The sequence below is a fragment of the Corvus kubaryi genome, unplaced genomic scaffold (genome assembly GCF_017639235.1).
Source record: "Corvus kubaryi isolate FWS band 111438036 unplaced genomic scaffold, C.kubaryi_AGA036_p1.0 138, whole genome shotgun sequence".
NCBI classification, from domain to species: Eukaryota; Metazoa; Chordata; class Aves; order Passeriformes; family Corvidae; genus Corvus; species Corvus kubaryi.
Window position 1 is genome coordinate 9972256 of NW_024580672.1, and position 14996 is coordinate 9987251.

Here is a 14996-nt window from a genome sequence, read left to right on the forward strand (position 1 = left end):
CACTCCAGAAAAAAATTACTCAGGAAAGAGGAATTTGCCATTATTATATCAGCACATTTGTTCTCTGAAACCTGAAGGTGCCATGTAAAGATCAGTGCTGTTAATTACATTCACTTGATATTACAGTAGACAAATGGAAAGATGGGACCACATACATCTTCTCCCACAGTCCCTTCCCAGGCTTCTCCCAGGAGCTCTGACACTGCAGTTCTGTTACCAAAACCCACGACATGCAGGAAATGTGGGCACTGCATGCAGGAGGTGGAGTGAAATGCCAACTCCTGCCTGGGAATTACTCACTCTGAATTCACTGCCTCCATCCTCCCACTGCTTAATCAGCCCTGGGGAGCCCAGGCACTTTGCTGCACGATCATGTCTGAGGCAGAGCACATGGGAATGAAGGCTGATAGGTGACAAACAACCTCCATGTCAGTGGTGTGCGAGAGGCATGCTTGGAACGAGGCCTAGAGGATTTGAAGCTAGGTGAAATAACTTGAAGGTAGGAAGAGGAAAATCTAGACTGAATCTCGAGGGAAATTTTCTGATGGGATGGGTCTTGCTGGGAATATCTCCTACTGTCCCAGTGCTTCCTGGCAGAGGACCGATCCTGTGGAACCTGTGCCCTGTTGGCTTCTGGAAGTGGAAGCTTTAGGCAAGAACTAATGCACTATCCTGAGGCATCCTCAAGTTAGTAAGCTTCCAGTAGTCCTAGGAGATTTTTCTCAAGAGACCTCTCTAGCCCTGTGATAAAGATGTCTCCTACCCAAGCCCTGTCATGTCCCTCCTGACACATCTAAATGTGGCCAGAGAGCATGTCTTGCTAGCCCAGTTCTAGTGCAGCAGGACAGAACAGTAACTTGGTGTTGCATCAGCTCAGCAAAATGTGTTTGGGCCATGCCTGAGGCATGACCTCTGCATTACCACTGTTAGGTGAACATGGAGACACACTGAAGGCAGAAAAGCTCTCACTAAGCTTTGACCAGCAACCAAAGCAGGGCAGGCATAATCTTGAGGGAATCCAGCCCCTCAGCGTATCCTTTGGGGAGCCAAAGGAAGAGTAGAAAATATGTGGTTTTCTACAGTAAATCTTTAAAATCATCAGGTTGCTTTTTTGGTGTGTCTTGTGAGCACACTGGGGTTTTGCTGATCACCAGGCTGGAGCAGGATTAGTGTTTGCCCTCCTGCAGTTGGAGTAGGAGAGTTGGTTTTATTTTTGTCTTCTACCAGCTGAGAGCATGGACTCTGCATTCCTAACAAGTGTTGCAAGAACCTGAGACATGGATGACATCCACAGACTCTCACGTTCTCTGTCAAGGGCATATTGTGGTTGTCTCTTGGTTTCTTATAGGAGCTCTCTGTTTAGCATGAAAAATTGGGAATATGTTGTGCCCTGCAGTGAGAGGTGTTACTGGAGTGCATATTTCTATAGCCTCCTGGAAACTTATTTTGTGTGTTGGCACTGGACTCTGTAACCCAGGTAATCCCTTCAAGCCTGTTCCTGTCAGCGGGTGGACCCGCTAGAGCAGGGAACCAGGCAGCTGTGGCTGCATGGCACTGTGTAGGCATTGCTCTGTCTTGCAGGGAGCAGCTCCTCTCCTGATCTTCCCATGACTGTGGGTGAGGGCTGGGAAGGGATGGGCTCAGCATCAGGGTTGAGCCAGGGGCAGCCTGAAGGCCTCTGTTTGCCCCAGCGAGGTGTGGAGCAGAGCCCAGCCTCTTCTAGACCACGTTGTTGCCTTCATGCTATCAGGGGTGGGAAGGCAGTGGAAGAAGATCTGGTATCCCACCTCTGGTTTGTGGCTTCCTGCAGTCTCACACACGCTCTGTTTCCCTTCCCTGAGGACACTGGTCTTGGGGCAGGGCCTCTGCATGCTCCAGTGCCCTCCTCTTCCCTGCCTCAGAGCTGCCTGCAGAGAGCCTTTGGCAAAGCCGTGGAGCCGGTTTGGGCGGTGAGAGCCTGCCCAGCCTGGCTCCCCTCCTCGCTCCGGGCTGGTTACTGATTACTTTGGGCAGCAGGTGGAGGAGGCCGGGGCTGGCAGCGATTGGGCCCGTGCCTTTGCTGGCTGGTTTCAGGAAGCAGCACCTGCGTTTCACTTGGGACGGGAGTGCTGGAGCAGAGTGGAGAACTGGCGTCAGCCCGGGGCAGGGCTCAGAGAGTGAGGGGAGTGGGCCCCTGTGCCACACCCCACAGGACTGTGCGCACCTATCCTTAGAGGAAACACTGCATGGAGGATCCGAGACAACCGCGGCTCCTCAGCTGGGAATATGAGGACTGTTGTGCTGTACGGAGAGAGGACGTGGCTGGTTGCAACGACAGACCCAGGGTGACGAGGAGGCAGTACCTGGGCAGCCGAGGAGCAGACAGCGGCTGGGACAGTTCCAGGAGACAGGAGGGCATCTCCATGGACCAACAGAGCAGGAACGGAGACTGTGGAGGTTTTTGGAAGGGAGAGATGCAGTACATGGACTGCAGGAAAGCAGACGATGATTGGGAAGGCAAAAGACAGGATATAGAGGGCAGAAACTACAGGTTGTATGAGAGGGAGGGTGTTCAATACAGAAACTGCAGTTCTGAGATAAGAGAAGGGCTGAACCGAGAGGACAGAGTACCTGGGCAGTATAGGGAGAGGGGAAGGCAGTATGGAGAGGACAGAGGCCTTGGAGACTGTAGGAAGGGGGGAAGGTGGTATCAGGACTACAGAGATCCTATGGACTACAGCGAAGATGAAAGACATTCTAGGAAAAAGGAACTGTGGCACAGGCAAGAGAGGGACTCTGGGGAGTATAGGGAGAGGAGAAGGCAGTATAGAGAGGATGGAGGCAATCTAGTATATAGGGAAGGGGAAAAGGGGTATAGAGATGATGGAGGCCCTAGGGCATATAGAGAGCAGGAAAGGCCACGTGTAGGTACCAGGGACCAAGTAGACCAAGAAGACACTGAACAACAGAGGAGACACAAAGGCCATGTCATGGACCACAGCAGTCCAGACAGAGATTGTGAAGTTCCTGCATTTGCAGTCAGGTCCTCGGGAGATGGTGGCGTGAACCTGGGGTCAGGTACCTGCTACACACAGTTCAAGACATGCGTTGTTGACTACGACAGCTATGGGGAGCTGGAAGGAGAAGCCCCAGGGCCTGGGATGCCAGCCAAGAGCAGCAGTGGAGCAGAGCGCTCGAGGGTACGCACGGGCCGGCCAGACTGGAGCCAGCTCTGGGAGCAGGAGGCTGAGGAAGCAAACAGGGTGGGCTCTGTGCTGCAGCGGAACAGCTTCTACAGACGGACGGCTCCCAGTGCCCTGCGGCACTCAGAGTTTGTGCAGACCAGGAAGAAAAAGCAAGGTACACAGGGAAATGGTGGGCAATTCCCTTGGGTGTGCCTTCACCCTGCCCTTCACCCAGGCACCAGGGCAGCACTGGGACTCTGGTACACGTGGGTGGCCAGCACAGACAGGCTCTCACAGGAAAGGGCCTCCCTGGGATTTACTGAAATGAGCATCATGGTCTTCACCCCTCTGTACAGCCTCTGCAAGGGGATTTTGTGGAGGCCCAAGTGAGAGGGAAGCACAGGTGGCACAGGCTCAATGCTGTCCTTTCTGTTGCTCCTGAGTGTTTCAGGTACACCCTAAAACTTGTGGCCCTGGTTCGTCTGTTCTTTTAGGGCCCTGAGGAGGCTCCTCATGAGGGAAAGGGTGAGATGCTGGGTTATTTCCACTGCCTGTTTTACTTTTATAACCCATCATGAATAGATTCTACGTGTAAGAACCAATTCCTGACCCTGAGCATGGCAGCTGTTCACAGGCAGTGCAAACAGGAAATAGAGGAAACTGTTGTAGCACTCAGACATGCAGAGAGCAAGTACTCCGAGTTGTGTAATTCACCTGGGCAGGACACTGAGGCACCTGCGTGTTGGGGGGTGTCACCGATGGGAATCTCTTGCATCGCCAGCCCCTCAGTGTTGCAGTGGTCCCTTGGCTGTGCTACATATTGCATGCCCTGTGTCCTGGGTCCCCAAGCCATCCCTGGGTCTCCAGTCCTATCAAATAGCACCCTGGAGCTGGAGAGTCACCAAAGTGGAAGGCTTAGGCTGTCTTGGCATGGGTGAAATCATTGCATTGATGCTGTGGCTGTGTCAGAGTCAGCTGCAGACAGATTTGTGAAGCTTGGCTGGTTGTTGGAAGAATACTGGGGGGGGGGGGATGTGGCAGCAAGGTGCTGGGGTCTAGGCAGAGGGACAGAAGGAGCCCTTCTTGACAGACAGGCCTCCATGTGTCTGAAAACCTGTTAGTTCCTGTGCCCTTTCTGCCAGCATCTGTCTCATGTAGCTGTGTGTGTGAACTCTCCGTGAAGTGGGATTGAAATGGAGAGGAAAACTGTGCAACAGCCAAAGCGATGGCAAAGCTGGAGGCAGTGACTACCTTTGCCTTAGCATGAAATCTGTCCTCTGGAGATATTTAATTAAGCAGGCTCCAAAGGCTGCATTTCTGCACTCCCAGGCCACCCTGTTAGGGTGGGACTTTGCTCAGCTGTGTCCCCAGGGCGAGGAAAGGGAGAGGCTTTGCAGTGCCAAGACATCCAAAGGGCAGCAGGGGAGCCGGGAGGAGGCCAGGAACAGAATGGGATGGGAAATGGTTCACAAAGCCTTAGGAGGCTGGAGCAGTGCTGGCTTGTCCAGCTTTTGCAAGAGTTGAAGGGACAGACTGTGATGCCAAGTGAAAGTTTTCACTCTTCAGGGCTGAAGGATTTTTTCCCCACTGTGGCAGGCTCAGGGGCATGGGAGTAGCTGTAAGAGGAGCAGGGCAGGATGCCCTCATCATCAGCACCAGTGTCTCACAGCAGGAAAGGAGGGATGAATGCTCCAGGTATTTCAAACACTGTCTGTCCATCCTGTGGCCTGTTTCTGGCTGCAATTGTCTGTTACTTTCCTCCACCTGCCCTGCTGGGGCACAGTGCTGGACCAGCAGCAGCTCTCCTTGGTATGTAATGCTTGCTGCTGTAGCTGCCTCAGTGCAAGATCCCACCAGCACCTCCCCAAAAGAGCTCCCATTGTGCTTGGCAGCAGACACCCACCTACACAGCTGACAGGGAAAAGGCAGCTCTGGTTTTCCCTCAGTGTGTGCTCCAGGCACCTTTTCTAATGCTGTTTACTTCTCTCACAGGTTCCTCCTCAATCCCCTGAGTGACAGAAATTGCGACTTGAAAGCCCCAGTAGGGATCGTAGAGTCATAGAATGGTTTGGGTTGGAAGAGACCTTACAGATCATCTAGTTCCAGTGCCCCTGCCATGGGCAGGAATGCCACACACTAGATCAGGTTGCCCAGGGCCCCATCCAGCCTGCCTTGAATAGTTCCAAGCCAGTAGAGATGATCTTTTCTATTAGGAGGGTTATCACACTTCTTACAGATTTCTGTATAGTGTAACCGGGTGACAGCTACTTGGTTAGAGCACCTCTGCTGGGATGAGACTCAGATGTGACTGCCTGACACATCAACAGGAGAACCCACCTGTCACAACTTTGCTGCTTAGTCACCATCACTCTTAAAAGTTTTTTGCATGTTACGTGTTCCATTTCAGCTCTGAACCCCAACCTTTTTCTCCTAAATTGGAGCTTTTTAGTTGATGGATATTCTTCTCAGGCAGGTACTGTCGTTAAGTAATTTTTCAGTCTTCAATTCTTTGTAGTGGAGTCTTAAAAGACCCATGTCAAAGACTCGCAGGAAGACCTTTAAGTGTTTATTCTTCCTGATGCTCACTCATTTTTCAGTTCAGACTTTTAAAACAGTGGACTTGAGGGCTGGGTGAGGGATTCTGGGTGGGTGTCAATACTAGTTTACCTTGCTATGCCCCTGTGCCTTTGTCTAAAACCCCAGTTGTCCTCCACAACAGTCAGGGAACTCCTGCTGAATTTTGTCTGATCAAGCAAAATAATTACTCCCCAGAATACAATCCTGCATGTGGGTGTGTTTCTTGTTCCCATTAATACATTAATGCGTTTGTCTGCATTAAACCTGCTTGGTTTGAATAATTCCATCTTATCCAGGATACCCTGGATCACTCAGTGACTCATATGCCTCATCTTTGTTTTGTGATCCTGTTGAATTGATCTTCAGTTCTCTACATGACAGCAGTGATTTTCCATTTACTTTTTTATGTGAGATTAACTAAATCCAGTCTCTGTTTAGAAATGCCTTTTTTTCTGGATAGTCTCCACTGGCAGTGGGTTTTCAAGGTTTTTTTCTTTTTTTCTTTTTTTTCTTTCTTTCTTTTTAGAAAGAAAGAAGCAGAAAATTTATTGTATAATTCTACCTTTTTGCCAGGGTTGCCAAAAATGTTGGATTGTGTCATTGTAGGTTTTCTTTTGTCCTGGATGGAAATAAAGGTCTATTATAAAGTAGTATTTTATTTCTTCATTTAAAAGATGAAAATTGAATTCTACCATCCATGGATTTTTCTTGATGTCTTTCTTTTCTCATTTTTCTGTGCTTCAGAGTTCCTGGTGTATCTATTATCTATTATCCACTTTCTATGCTCATTTATATATTTATATTTGCTGTCTTTATTGAAGCACAGATACAGGACAGATTTTTCATCAATACAGTTCTCTTCATGTTTTTTTTCATGTCTATTTAAAACATCCTTTTAAAGAACTTTCAGCTTTCATTCTTTTTTCCATCAGTGTTTTTGCTCACACTTTCTGTTGATGCCCTGACTCAGCTTTAGCAGCTTAGCTCTTTTACACCATCATATTACTTCACTTTTTTCTGTGTCAAGGATTGGAATCATCCTCTGCTCACGCCCAATGCCATGGGGCTGTCTGGGCAACCAGAGGCTGTTTGGGGCGGTGGTTGTGGTCTCACCACAGAGAGATATCATCAGAGACCTATCCCCACCAAGCAGGCTCTGCATTAGACACGTTTGGGACACCAAGCCATTCCAGTGGCCCTGGAGAAGCATCCCTGTTCTGCCCCCGTTCAGCTCACTGGTGTGTTACCAATGTCTGGAGTAAGAGTTTTCGCCCCAGCCAGATCCTGCTCCTGGCAGCGAGTTTAGCCTTTCGCTCAGATTAATTATTCCCTGCCCTAGTTTCATCGCCTCCCCCTCATGGTCGGCAGTGGCTCCTCCCCTCCTGGCCTCCACATACTTCAAATATTTGCAGCTGGTTTGTTTTGTCCTGAGTCACTGCTTGCCTGTGCTGAGCTGTGGGCCCGGGGCCGGGCTTGCCTCGCGGCTGGGTGCAGCTCCTCCGGAGATTCCTGGGGTTGTCGCCGGCGCTGATGGGCGGCACGTCCCTCTCCAGGTTGCGTTAGCGCCCGCCGGGCTGCGCCGAGCCTGCGGGATGCTGCCAGGTGAGCCCTGAGCACGAGCATTTGGGGGGCGATGCAGACCTTTGGGAGAGCCCTGCAGCGTGGTGCACATACTTCCCATTGGATCTGGTCTTTGTGGGCCAACTCTGCTCCCAGAGCCGGGCAGGGAAAACCTGCATGTGTGCTCCCAGTAGGAGGGTGGGTAATAACAACTCAAAGGTTTCGTTAATTGGAAGAAAGCTGATGACGGTGGCATTTCTCAGACGAGCAGGATGAGCCGTGTGATTGCGACAACAAATCGCAGCCTCCCCGTGAAGGGCAGAGGTGGGAGTGTGCTCCATCTTCACACCTCGTTGCCAGGGCTGGGTTACGAGCTGGTGTTGGATCTCTCGTGGGTCAGCAGGGGTACTAGCAAAGCTCAAAAGCAGGTGCTCCTGGGAGGCTGTCTCAGACCATCAAACCAAGAAGAAACAGGAGAACAAAATCTGAGTCTCTGAAAATTGTGATTGAGAACATTGTTTATGGAAATGTATTTCTGAATGCCTATTTGGCAACTGTGTCATGGGTAAAGATGAATTTGTCACTGGATTGGAATTTGGTGGCTTCATGAGAAATACGAGTCATATTCCTGCAGGCCGACAAAGCCCATTCAAGCTGTGGTGCATGTCTTAGCACCTTCAAAGTTGATGGGCATGATTAATCAAATTGAAAGGTAACATTTAAATTGAAAATCTGTGAAGTAAAATGGAGATCTGTTTCAAAAATACTTACTGGATGACCAAAACCCACAGCTGTGAAATTGGTGGGTTTAGTTAACTGCTTAATAAGCCTCATTTAGGGAAAGCTGCTATTAGACATACAAGAATGTGTGACAAACAGGAAAAAATAAATTGATGACAATTAACAGAGATAGTATGAAATACAAAAAGTGAGAGTTTTTAAATGCATCAGAAACAAACACTAATACATATTGGTTAGATATAAGAGCCAAATATTAAAAATAAATTCTGTATTTGAATATTTTGAGCTGCAAGTGTTTGGAAAGAAGTAGGACACCTTTTGAGTTCATTGCTGAAGGAGGATGCTGGACTAGTCATAAACAAGAAGAATCCTAAGAGACTTGACTGCAATGTAGCCTTGTTTTTGAAGGAATCTTGAAATTTCCAGGAAGAGCAAGAAGGCTGGAGGAGAATTAATTTGTATGAGTTTTCAAAATCATGCAAGTACTAGTACAGTGTAAGTGGGTAGAACTGGTTCCCCGTGTTGTGCCAGGTCAACCAAGCTGAGCTGATGACTACTGTGGGCTTAAAATCTGTGCAGGGAAGGTTTTAATTTCTCTTCCATAGGCAGGGATTTGAGACTTGCCGAAGAAGGGTGTCATGGAGCTGGCAATCTCACAAGTGTGGGTTGAATCCTTGCCACCACAGGGTACTTTCTGTAAGGGCCTAACCTAGATTTACTTGCCTGGGGTTTGCTTGGTGGAGCATGGGGAGCTGCTGCACTTGCCAACAGCACTGGGCATCCCCAGCTTTGTTTTGGGGAGCTGGAGCCAAACACATGGTGTGACTGCAATTTCGCTATGGCTAAGGCTGGGAGCACAGCAGGGTTGTTTGGTGGTGCAGTAAACTCCTGAGGTGTCCTGTACAAAACTTAATGTGGTGGCATTTTGCCTGGGGCTAAATATAAAATCCTGTTCTTTGACCAAAGCAAATGTAATCTTTTCCATTTGTCTTCCCAAATGCTGCTGCATGGGTCATTTCTGGCTGTGATTTTGGCTTGTCTTCATTTTCGAGATTCTTCCCAGCCCACCCCATGCAGTAGTATCATCTCACCCGCCCACCCCGTCTGGCTTTCACACACCTGTTTGCATTGCAAATTAACACCTTCCTGTTTCTTCCCAGTTGCCTTCCCACTTGAGCTTGCTCTCCTGCAAAACAAATGCCATGCCTTCTTTAAAATAACTTATTTGTTATTACTTCATTAACTCTGAGCCATAAAGACTTGCTGACTGTATTATCTTGGTGTTTAGTTGTCCCTCCTGTACATTTTTCTGCTCGTATCCTGTTCAGGCTCCAAGTGCTTTGTCGAGGGATATCCCTGTGGGTGTTTGTGGAGGACCTTGCACAGCAGGGCCCAGTCTGCTGCTGTGACTTTGCAGATGCTGTGGAAATGCAAAGAGCAAAACCAGTTAAACCCAGCATCTGCTCCCAGGCCCTCCTTGCTGCGTTAGAGTTGATAAAGTTGATCATCAGGGACTGCTGGAAAGCCAAGACAGGCTCTGATGGGGTTTGTCTTAAGGATAGTTGCCAGTAGGAATCAGTGAGGCCTTCTCTTCCCAATGATTGCCTACTAAATGTAGTGCTGGTTGTGTCACTGGGTCCTCCTCCATGGAGCTGGTCGTTTTGCCTCTCCCCAGGCTAGATTTCAAGGCAGGGCAGCAGAGATGCCAGCTTAGAGAGATGAGTATCTTCCTTCCCACATTGAGGGCATTTGAATGTTTTAGCTGGGTTTCCCATCTGTCGGGCTTGCAGTGGGAATGATTTTGAAGTTGTTCTTTCTGCGGAGAGGCACAGTGGTTCATCCTCAGCCCAGGTGGCTGTAAGAACTTGCTGTTTGGTGCTGATGCTCCTGGTTTCTGCCCCAGCTGCTCTGCAGTGGGAAGGGCCAAAAGGGCTGGCATGGTTTCAGATAATCATGGGCTGAATCAGTGTCTCAGCTTGGGTGTCTTCTTTCTCGGGTTGTTTCAGTGTGAAGACCCCGGCCTGGGAGAGCAGTGGGCAGGATGCTTAGGCTGAGGCAGCAATTTTCCCATGCCATGTTTCATGCTGCCGTGCTGGGTACTGCCATCACCCCACAGGGCACAGCTGGGGGCTGCCTGCAGCCTGCCCAGCACCTGGGCAGAAGCAGCTGGGAGCGTGGGGGTTTCTTGGGGCCGTGCACAGTCGGTGCTGTGGTACCAGGATAAGTCCCAAGCCCTGCTGGGTGTCCCTGGGTTTAATCGATGCTGAGCCTCTGTTGCCTGAGGCTGTCACCGGAGAGGTCAGGGAGGTGGAGATCTGGAAGTGCCTGTTCTGCAAAAACATTCCCAGAAATGTCTGAGCTGGGACATGCCTGCAAATCTAAAAAAATTTCCGCTGATGGAGGGCAGCTGGGGCTCCGTAGCAGACGGCGCATTTGTGGAATCGGCCATTGACATGAAATGGGGTACCCGAGGCAGGCTGGGCGCTGCAAGGGGCTCCGTGCTGCCCTGAAATGGGGGAGACCCGAGTGTTCCTGGCCTCAGAGGGGTGACCAGGGGGCGGTCGGGGAGGGGCGGTGGGAACACTGCGGCCGCGGTTTCGGTCCGAGGGCACAGCCTTTGAACGCAGGCAGGTGGGGCAGAGCGCGGCGGGGCCCAGGAATCTGCGGGGGGATAAAATGTCTCAATGGCAGCGGGAGGGGGCTGGGCCGGCCCGGGGCCGCAGGTGGGACTGAAAACCAGGAGGAGAGCGGCCGCGGGAGTCTGGACGGGGCCGAGGAGGCCGGCCCGCAGCCCCGGGCCCTGCGGGCGGGGCGGCCCTGCCCGGCCCCGCTGGCCGGGATCCAGCTCCAGGCTTTGCCAGCGGCAGCACCATTGCGGTGCCCGGGGCCCTCCGCGGCCATTGAGATGGAAATACCCCGCGGCTGCAGAACGGAGACCCCGCTCCCAGCCTGAGGGAGGGGTGGCCGCCATTGCCCGGCGGGGCAGCGGGGGCTTCCCTCCGTGTCCGCAGCCTCCCGGAGCCGCGGAGTTGGAGAGCGGCGTGGCCCCGGCCGGTATAGGGGCAGACCGTGTGGAGCAGGTTTGTTGCCCGGCGCGCCGGTGCCGGGGCTTCGCAGCGTTCCTGGTGCTGCGAGGGTGGGCTGTAGGAGCAGCCGGGTCTGCCTGCAGCCCTGGGGATGGCCGCTCTGGAAAGGCCCTTGGTCTCTCAGTAGTGCTGTTTCTCAGTCTCATGGGTTACATGTGTCGCAGTTCAGGTGCTATTTGGCTCCTGTCCTTGCAGCCTTGCTGGAGCATGATGATCTCGTTTATCTGTCTTGCAGAGATGACTCTCCTGTCCTCCCAGACACCATCCCTGGAGCCGTCCTCGGCCGCCACTGAGAGCGCAGAGCAAAGGATGCTGGAGAAGAGGGCCAAAGTTATTGAGGAACTGCTTCAGACAGAGCGGGACTATATCAGAGACCTGGAGATGTGTGTGCAGAGGATCATGGTGCCCCTGCAGCAGGCACAGGTAGGAGATGGGAAGGGAGGGAAAGCTGTGGTGCAGCACTGGTGAATTGGGGTGAGGATACTGAGTCCGTTTAGTTCTCTAAGGCGACAAAGCAGCACGGGAACCCATAAAGGAAATTTAAGCTATTCTGAGGGGAGGAGGGTGGTTCCCACAGCTCCATGCACTTGTTGCAATAGCCCATCTGCTGTGAGATGCTGAGCTCTCATCCTTGCTGGGAGCAAGAGACCTGGCAGCAAGTATCACAGACTGATTTTCTGGGGCAGGAAAAGTTTATCTTCATTTGGTTTATAGGTTAAATTCATGGACAGGAGAAATAAGATATGGAGTCTTGGCATGGGACAGATTTAGTGGGGAGAGAAAGAGAAAACCAGGTGAGCAGAGGCAGAATTGCTGAGAAAGAGAAGGACACATAAGGAGTGAGAGTTTCAGTGCACTGGGGGACAAGGAAATGCATACAGGAGTCACTGCGATGAAAGGAGGGCGCACCAGGTGCCTGCTGTGAAGCTGAGGACTGATGCAGGAGGGCAATGTGGCGGGGAGGGGGGCTGTTGGATCTGACTGGGACATGTCATGATCCAGGACATCTCTTTTCCCATTTACTAGATGCAGAACATAGACTTTGAGAGCCTTTTTGGAAACATCCATATGGTAATTAACTTCTCCAAGCAGCTGCTGTCCACCTTGGAGGCTTCAGATGCCATTGGTATGAATTCTGCTGTTACCTTTTCTCAGAAGGCTGGGATGGGCGTTGCTAGTGGCAGGACATAACAGTTTAAATGGTGGGAGAGGATCACTGGGACTGGGCTTTCTCCCTGCTGGCCCCCATTGCTACTCATCAGTCCAACAGCGAAGCCAAGGAGATCTGTGTTGCCCTAGGGGTCGCCATGCTGAGACACAGTGCCTGTGGCCATCCGTGGCCCTTTGCCCCAAAGTGCTGCCAGCTTGAGTTGTTCAGGCCTTGGGCTGCCTGTGCCTTTGCTCTGTGGCCCCAGTGTCCAATGTCTCCACTACTCCCCCTGGGAGACCTGGATTGATTGAGCTCCCCGTGCTGATGGGTGATGAGGAGGGGTCCTGCATGCTGTAGTAGCACTGTCTTCTTGAGCTGTGTGTGCGGAACAGGGACACTGCATGTCTTATCATGAGACACGCCAGTGTTTCTGGAGGCAGCTGGGGACCAGGAGACACTGAAGTCCTGCTTTGCTGCTGTCTGCAGGGCCAGTGTTCCTGACACAGCGTGCAGAGCTGGAGAGTGTCTACAGGGTGTATTGCCAGAACCATGATGAGGCCATTGCACTGCTGGAAACCTATGAGAAGGATGAGAAGATGCAGAAACTACTTCTGGACCTGCTGGATAGCCTCAGGTTTGAGTCTCTGGCTGTAGTAGCCACCAGGCTGGGATAGGGGGATCAGTTTCCAACATCCCTGCCCCTCTGTCAGCAGTGTTTGGACAGTTCAGGTGGTGACTGGAGAGGGTCTGACTGTGGCACTGCATAATTCACCAGGCTCTGGGTTCAAATGGCCCCCTGCCCCAATGCACAGGTTCTGGGAAACCTATAGACCCCCTTAAAATCTGCAGAGAAGCCACCAATGTATAGAGAAGGTGGCATGTCCTGGCCTGAGGGCTCCTGTTCCCCAAACCCTGACCCACCATGGCTGGTGAGAAAGGAGCTGCTTTGCCTGGCTCAGTGAGTGCCAGGGCTCCAGCTTGTGGAGGGAAACGTCCTGGCAGCCAGCAGTGCCAACAGCTGCTGTGGGAGAATGGGGCTGCCCACTGCCCTGGCAGCCTCACTGGCAGGGCACAGACACTGGCTGTGGGATTGCACACCTGCCATCCTATTAACCCTTGCTTTTCTTTGCTTTTTGGCACTCTGTGGGCCGGCAGGAGCCTGTACAGTGAGTGGTAAGTGCATCCTTCCTCTTAGTCCCTGCTTGTCTGTCCGTGTTGGTCTGGCCATTCCCTTGTAACTAACCTCCTGCCACAGGCTGGGTGCATGCTGGGGAGCCCTAACACTGCTTTGTGGAGGCACAGGTGGGAGGAGAGTGGTGTCTGTGGCATGACTGCAGCAGTGGCAGTGGGTAGGCTGCACAGGTAGGCAGCACAAGTGATGAGGCGAGGGGAGATCTTGGGCAGGAAACAGGATTTGGGAGCCCTCAGCCCCAAGGAGCCAGGAAAGCCTTGCAGTGACTGTAGTCCTGCAGTCAGTCTGTCCTGCACTGGGGGACAGATGTGGGCAGTTGTGTGGTGGAACAGCATCTGAAACAAGTGGCTCTCTGGCATGTGCGAGGCTGTGCCTATGTGGGATTTCATGGTGGGTCTGGTAATGGAGAGGATCCTGGCTGGGAAGGATCACCTGGTGCAAGTGAGGACCAGAAACCTGGGGTTGAACTGAGAGCACCAGGAGTTCAGGAGTGCAATGAGTTTGGGCATAAGGGCAGCATGACTTAGAGAGTACAGTGGACTTAGAGGCATTGTAGTTCTGGATCTGGTTGGCACTGGTTTGAGGGGGCAGAGTTTGTGTGGCAGAGCTGGACTGACACCTGATACATCTCCTTTGTCCTGACTTTCCAGGGGTTGCACAAACTACATTAACCTGGGCTCCTTCCTCATCAAGCCCGTGCAGAGGGTGATGCGGTACCCACTGCTGCTGATGGAGCTGCTGAGTGCCACCCCCGAGGCTCACCCTGATAGGGCACCACTCACAGCTGCTGTCCTCGCAGTCAAAGAAATCAACGTCAACATCAACGAGTACAAGCGCCGGAAGGACCTGGGTGAGGAGCTGGGCAGAGACAGACAGGACTGGGTGTTCTGTGGTTGGTGTCTGCTGGCCACTGAGCCTTAGCTGGCAGCCATGGTTGCGGAGGAAATCTCACTGCTCGGGGAAGTTTGGCCTCATCACTTTTGTAACTGCCCTTCAAGTAGCTGCTAGTTGTGAGCAGATCCCCCTCTGCCTCCTCATGTCCAGCCTGCCTGGCTCCCCCAGCTCTCCTTGTGGGTTAGGAGCTATGACTCTCCCACATCTCTTGTGGCCTTCAGGCACCAAAACTAGATGCAGTACCCAAGTGTAGCCTCCCTGGGACTGAACAGAGGGAGAAAATTACTCCCTTTGATACCTGCTGGCCACCCTCCCTGTTTTCCCTTGGAAGCCCCTGGTCCATGCAGATCTTACACTTTAGGCCTGCCTCATAGCCCCACTGAAGCTGAGGTGACAGAGGCTGCCTATAATGATTGCTTGCATTTGCTAAAGAAGCAATATAGAAGCATACCTTGCGTATGTCCAGTGATTGTTGTACACCATCTCCTATGTCATCTTATGCTGGCATTATGCATAATCCTGTGGAAGAGCTTGAATGGTTTGTCTGCAAACTAGGGCATCTCAAGAACCAAATAGGTGGCACAGTGCTGGATGGGATGGGAGGTTATGATACAACATTTTACAAGGGCGTG

At 51.9% G+C, this 14996-nt stretch overlaps 1 protein-coding gene across 6 annotated transcripts in view; it reads left to right on the forward strand.

Moving 5' to 3' along the window:
* Window positions 1-14996, forward strand: part of LOC121660090 (dynamin binding protein) — a 33640-nt gene that overhangs the window by 13773 nt on the left and 4871 nt on the right. For 3 of the 6 annotated variants that reach the window (XM_042019079.1, XM_042019081.1, XM_042019082.1), the window contains 5 exons: window positions 11364-11551; window positions 12155-12254; window positions 12765-12912; window positions 13434-13451; window positions 14121-14320. In XM_042019079.1, the coding sequence (XP_041875013.1) occupies window positions 11364-11551; window positions 12155-12254; window positions 12765-12912; window positions 13434-13451; window positions 14121-14320 (654 nt within the window). Of the gene's footprint in view, window positions 1-2037; window positions 3340-7170; window positions 7344-11363; window positions 11552-12154; window positions 12255-12764; window positions 12913-13433; window positions 13452-14120; window positions 14321-14996 lie in introns of those variants that run through there. The other 3 variants (XM_042019083.1, XM_042019084.1, XM_042019080.1) reach the window with 3 other exon arrangements.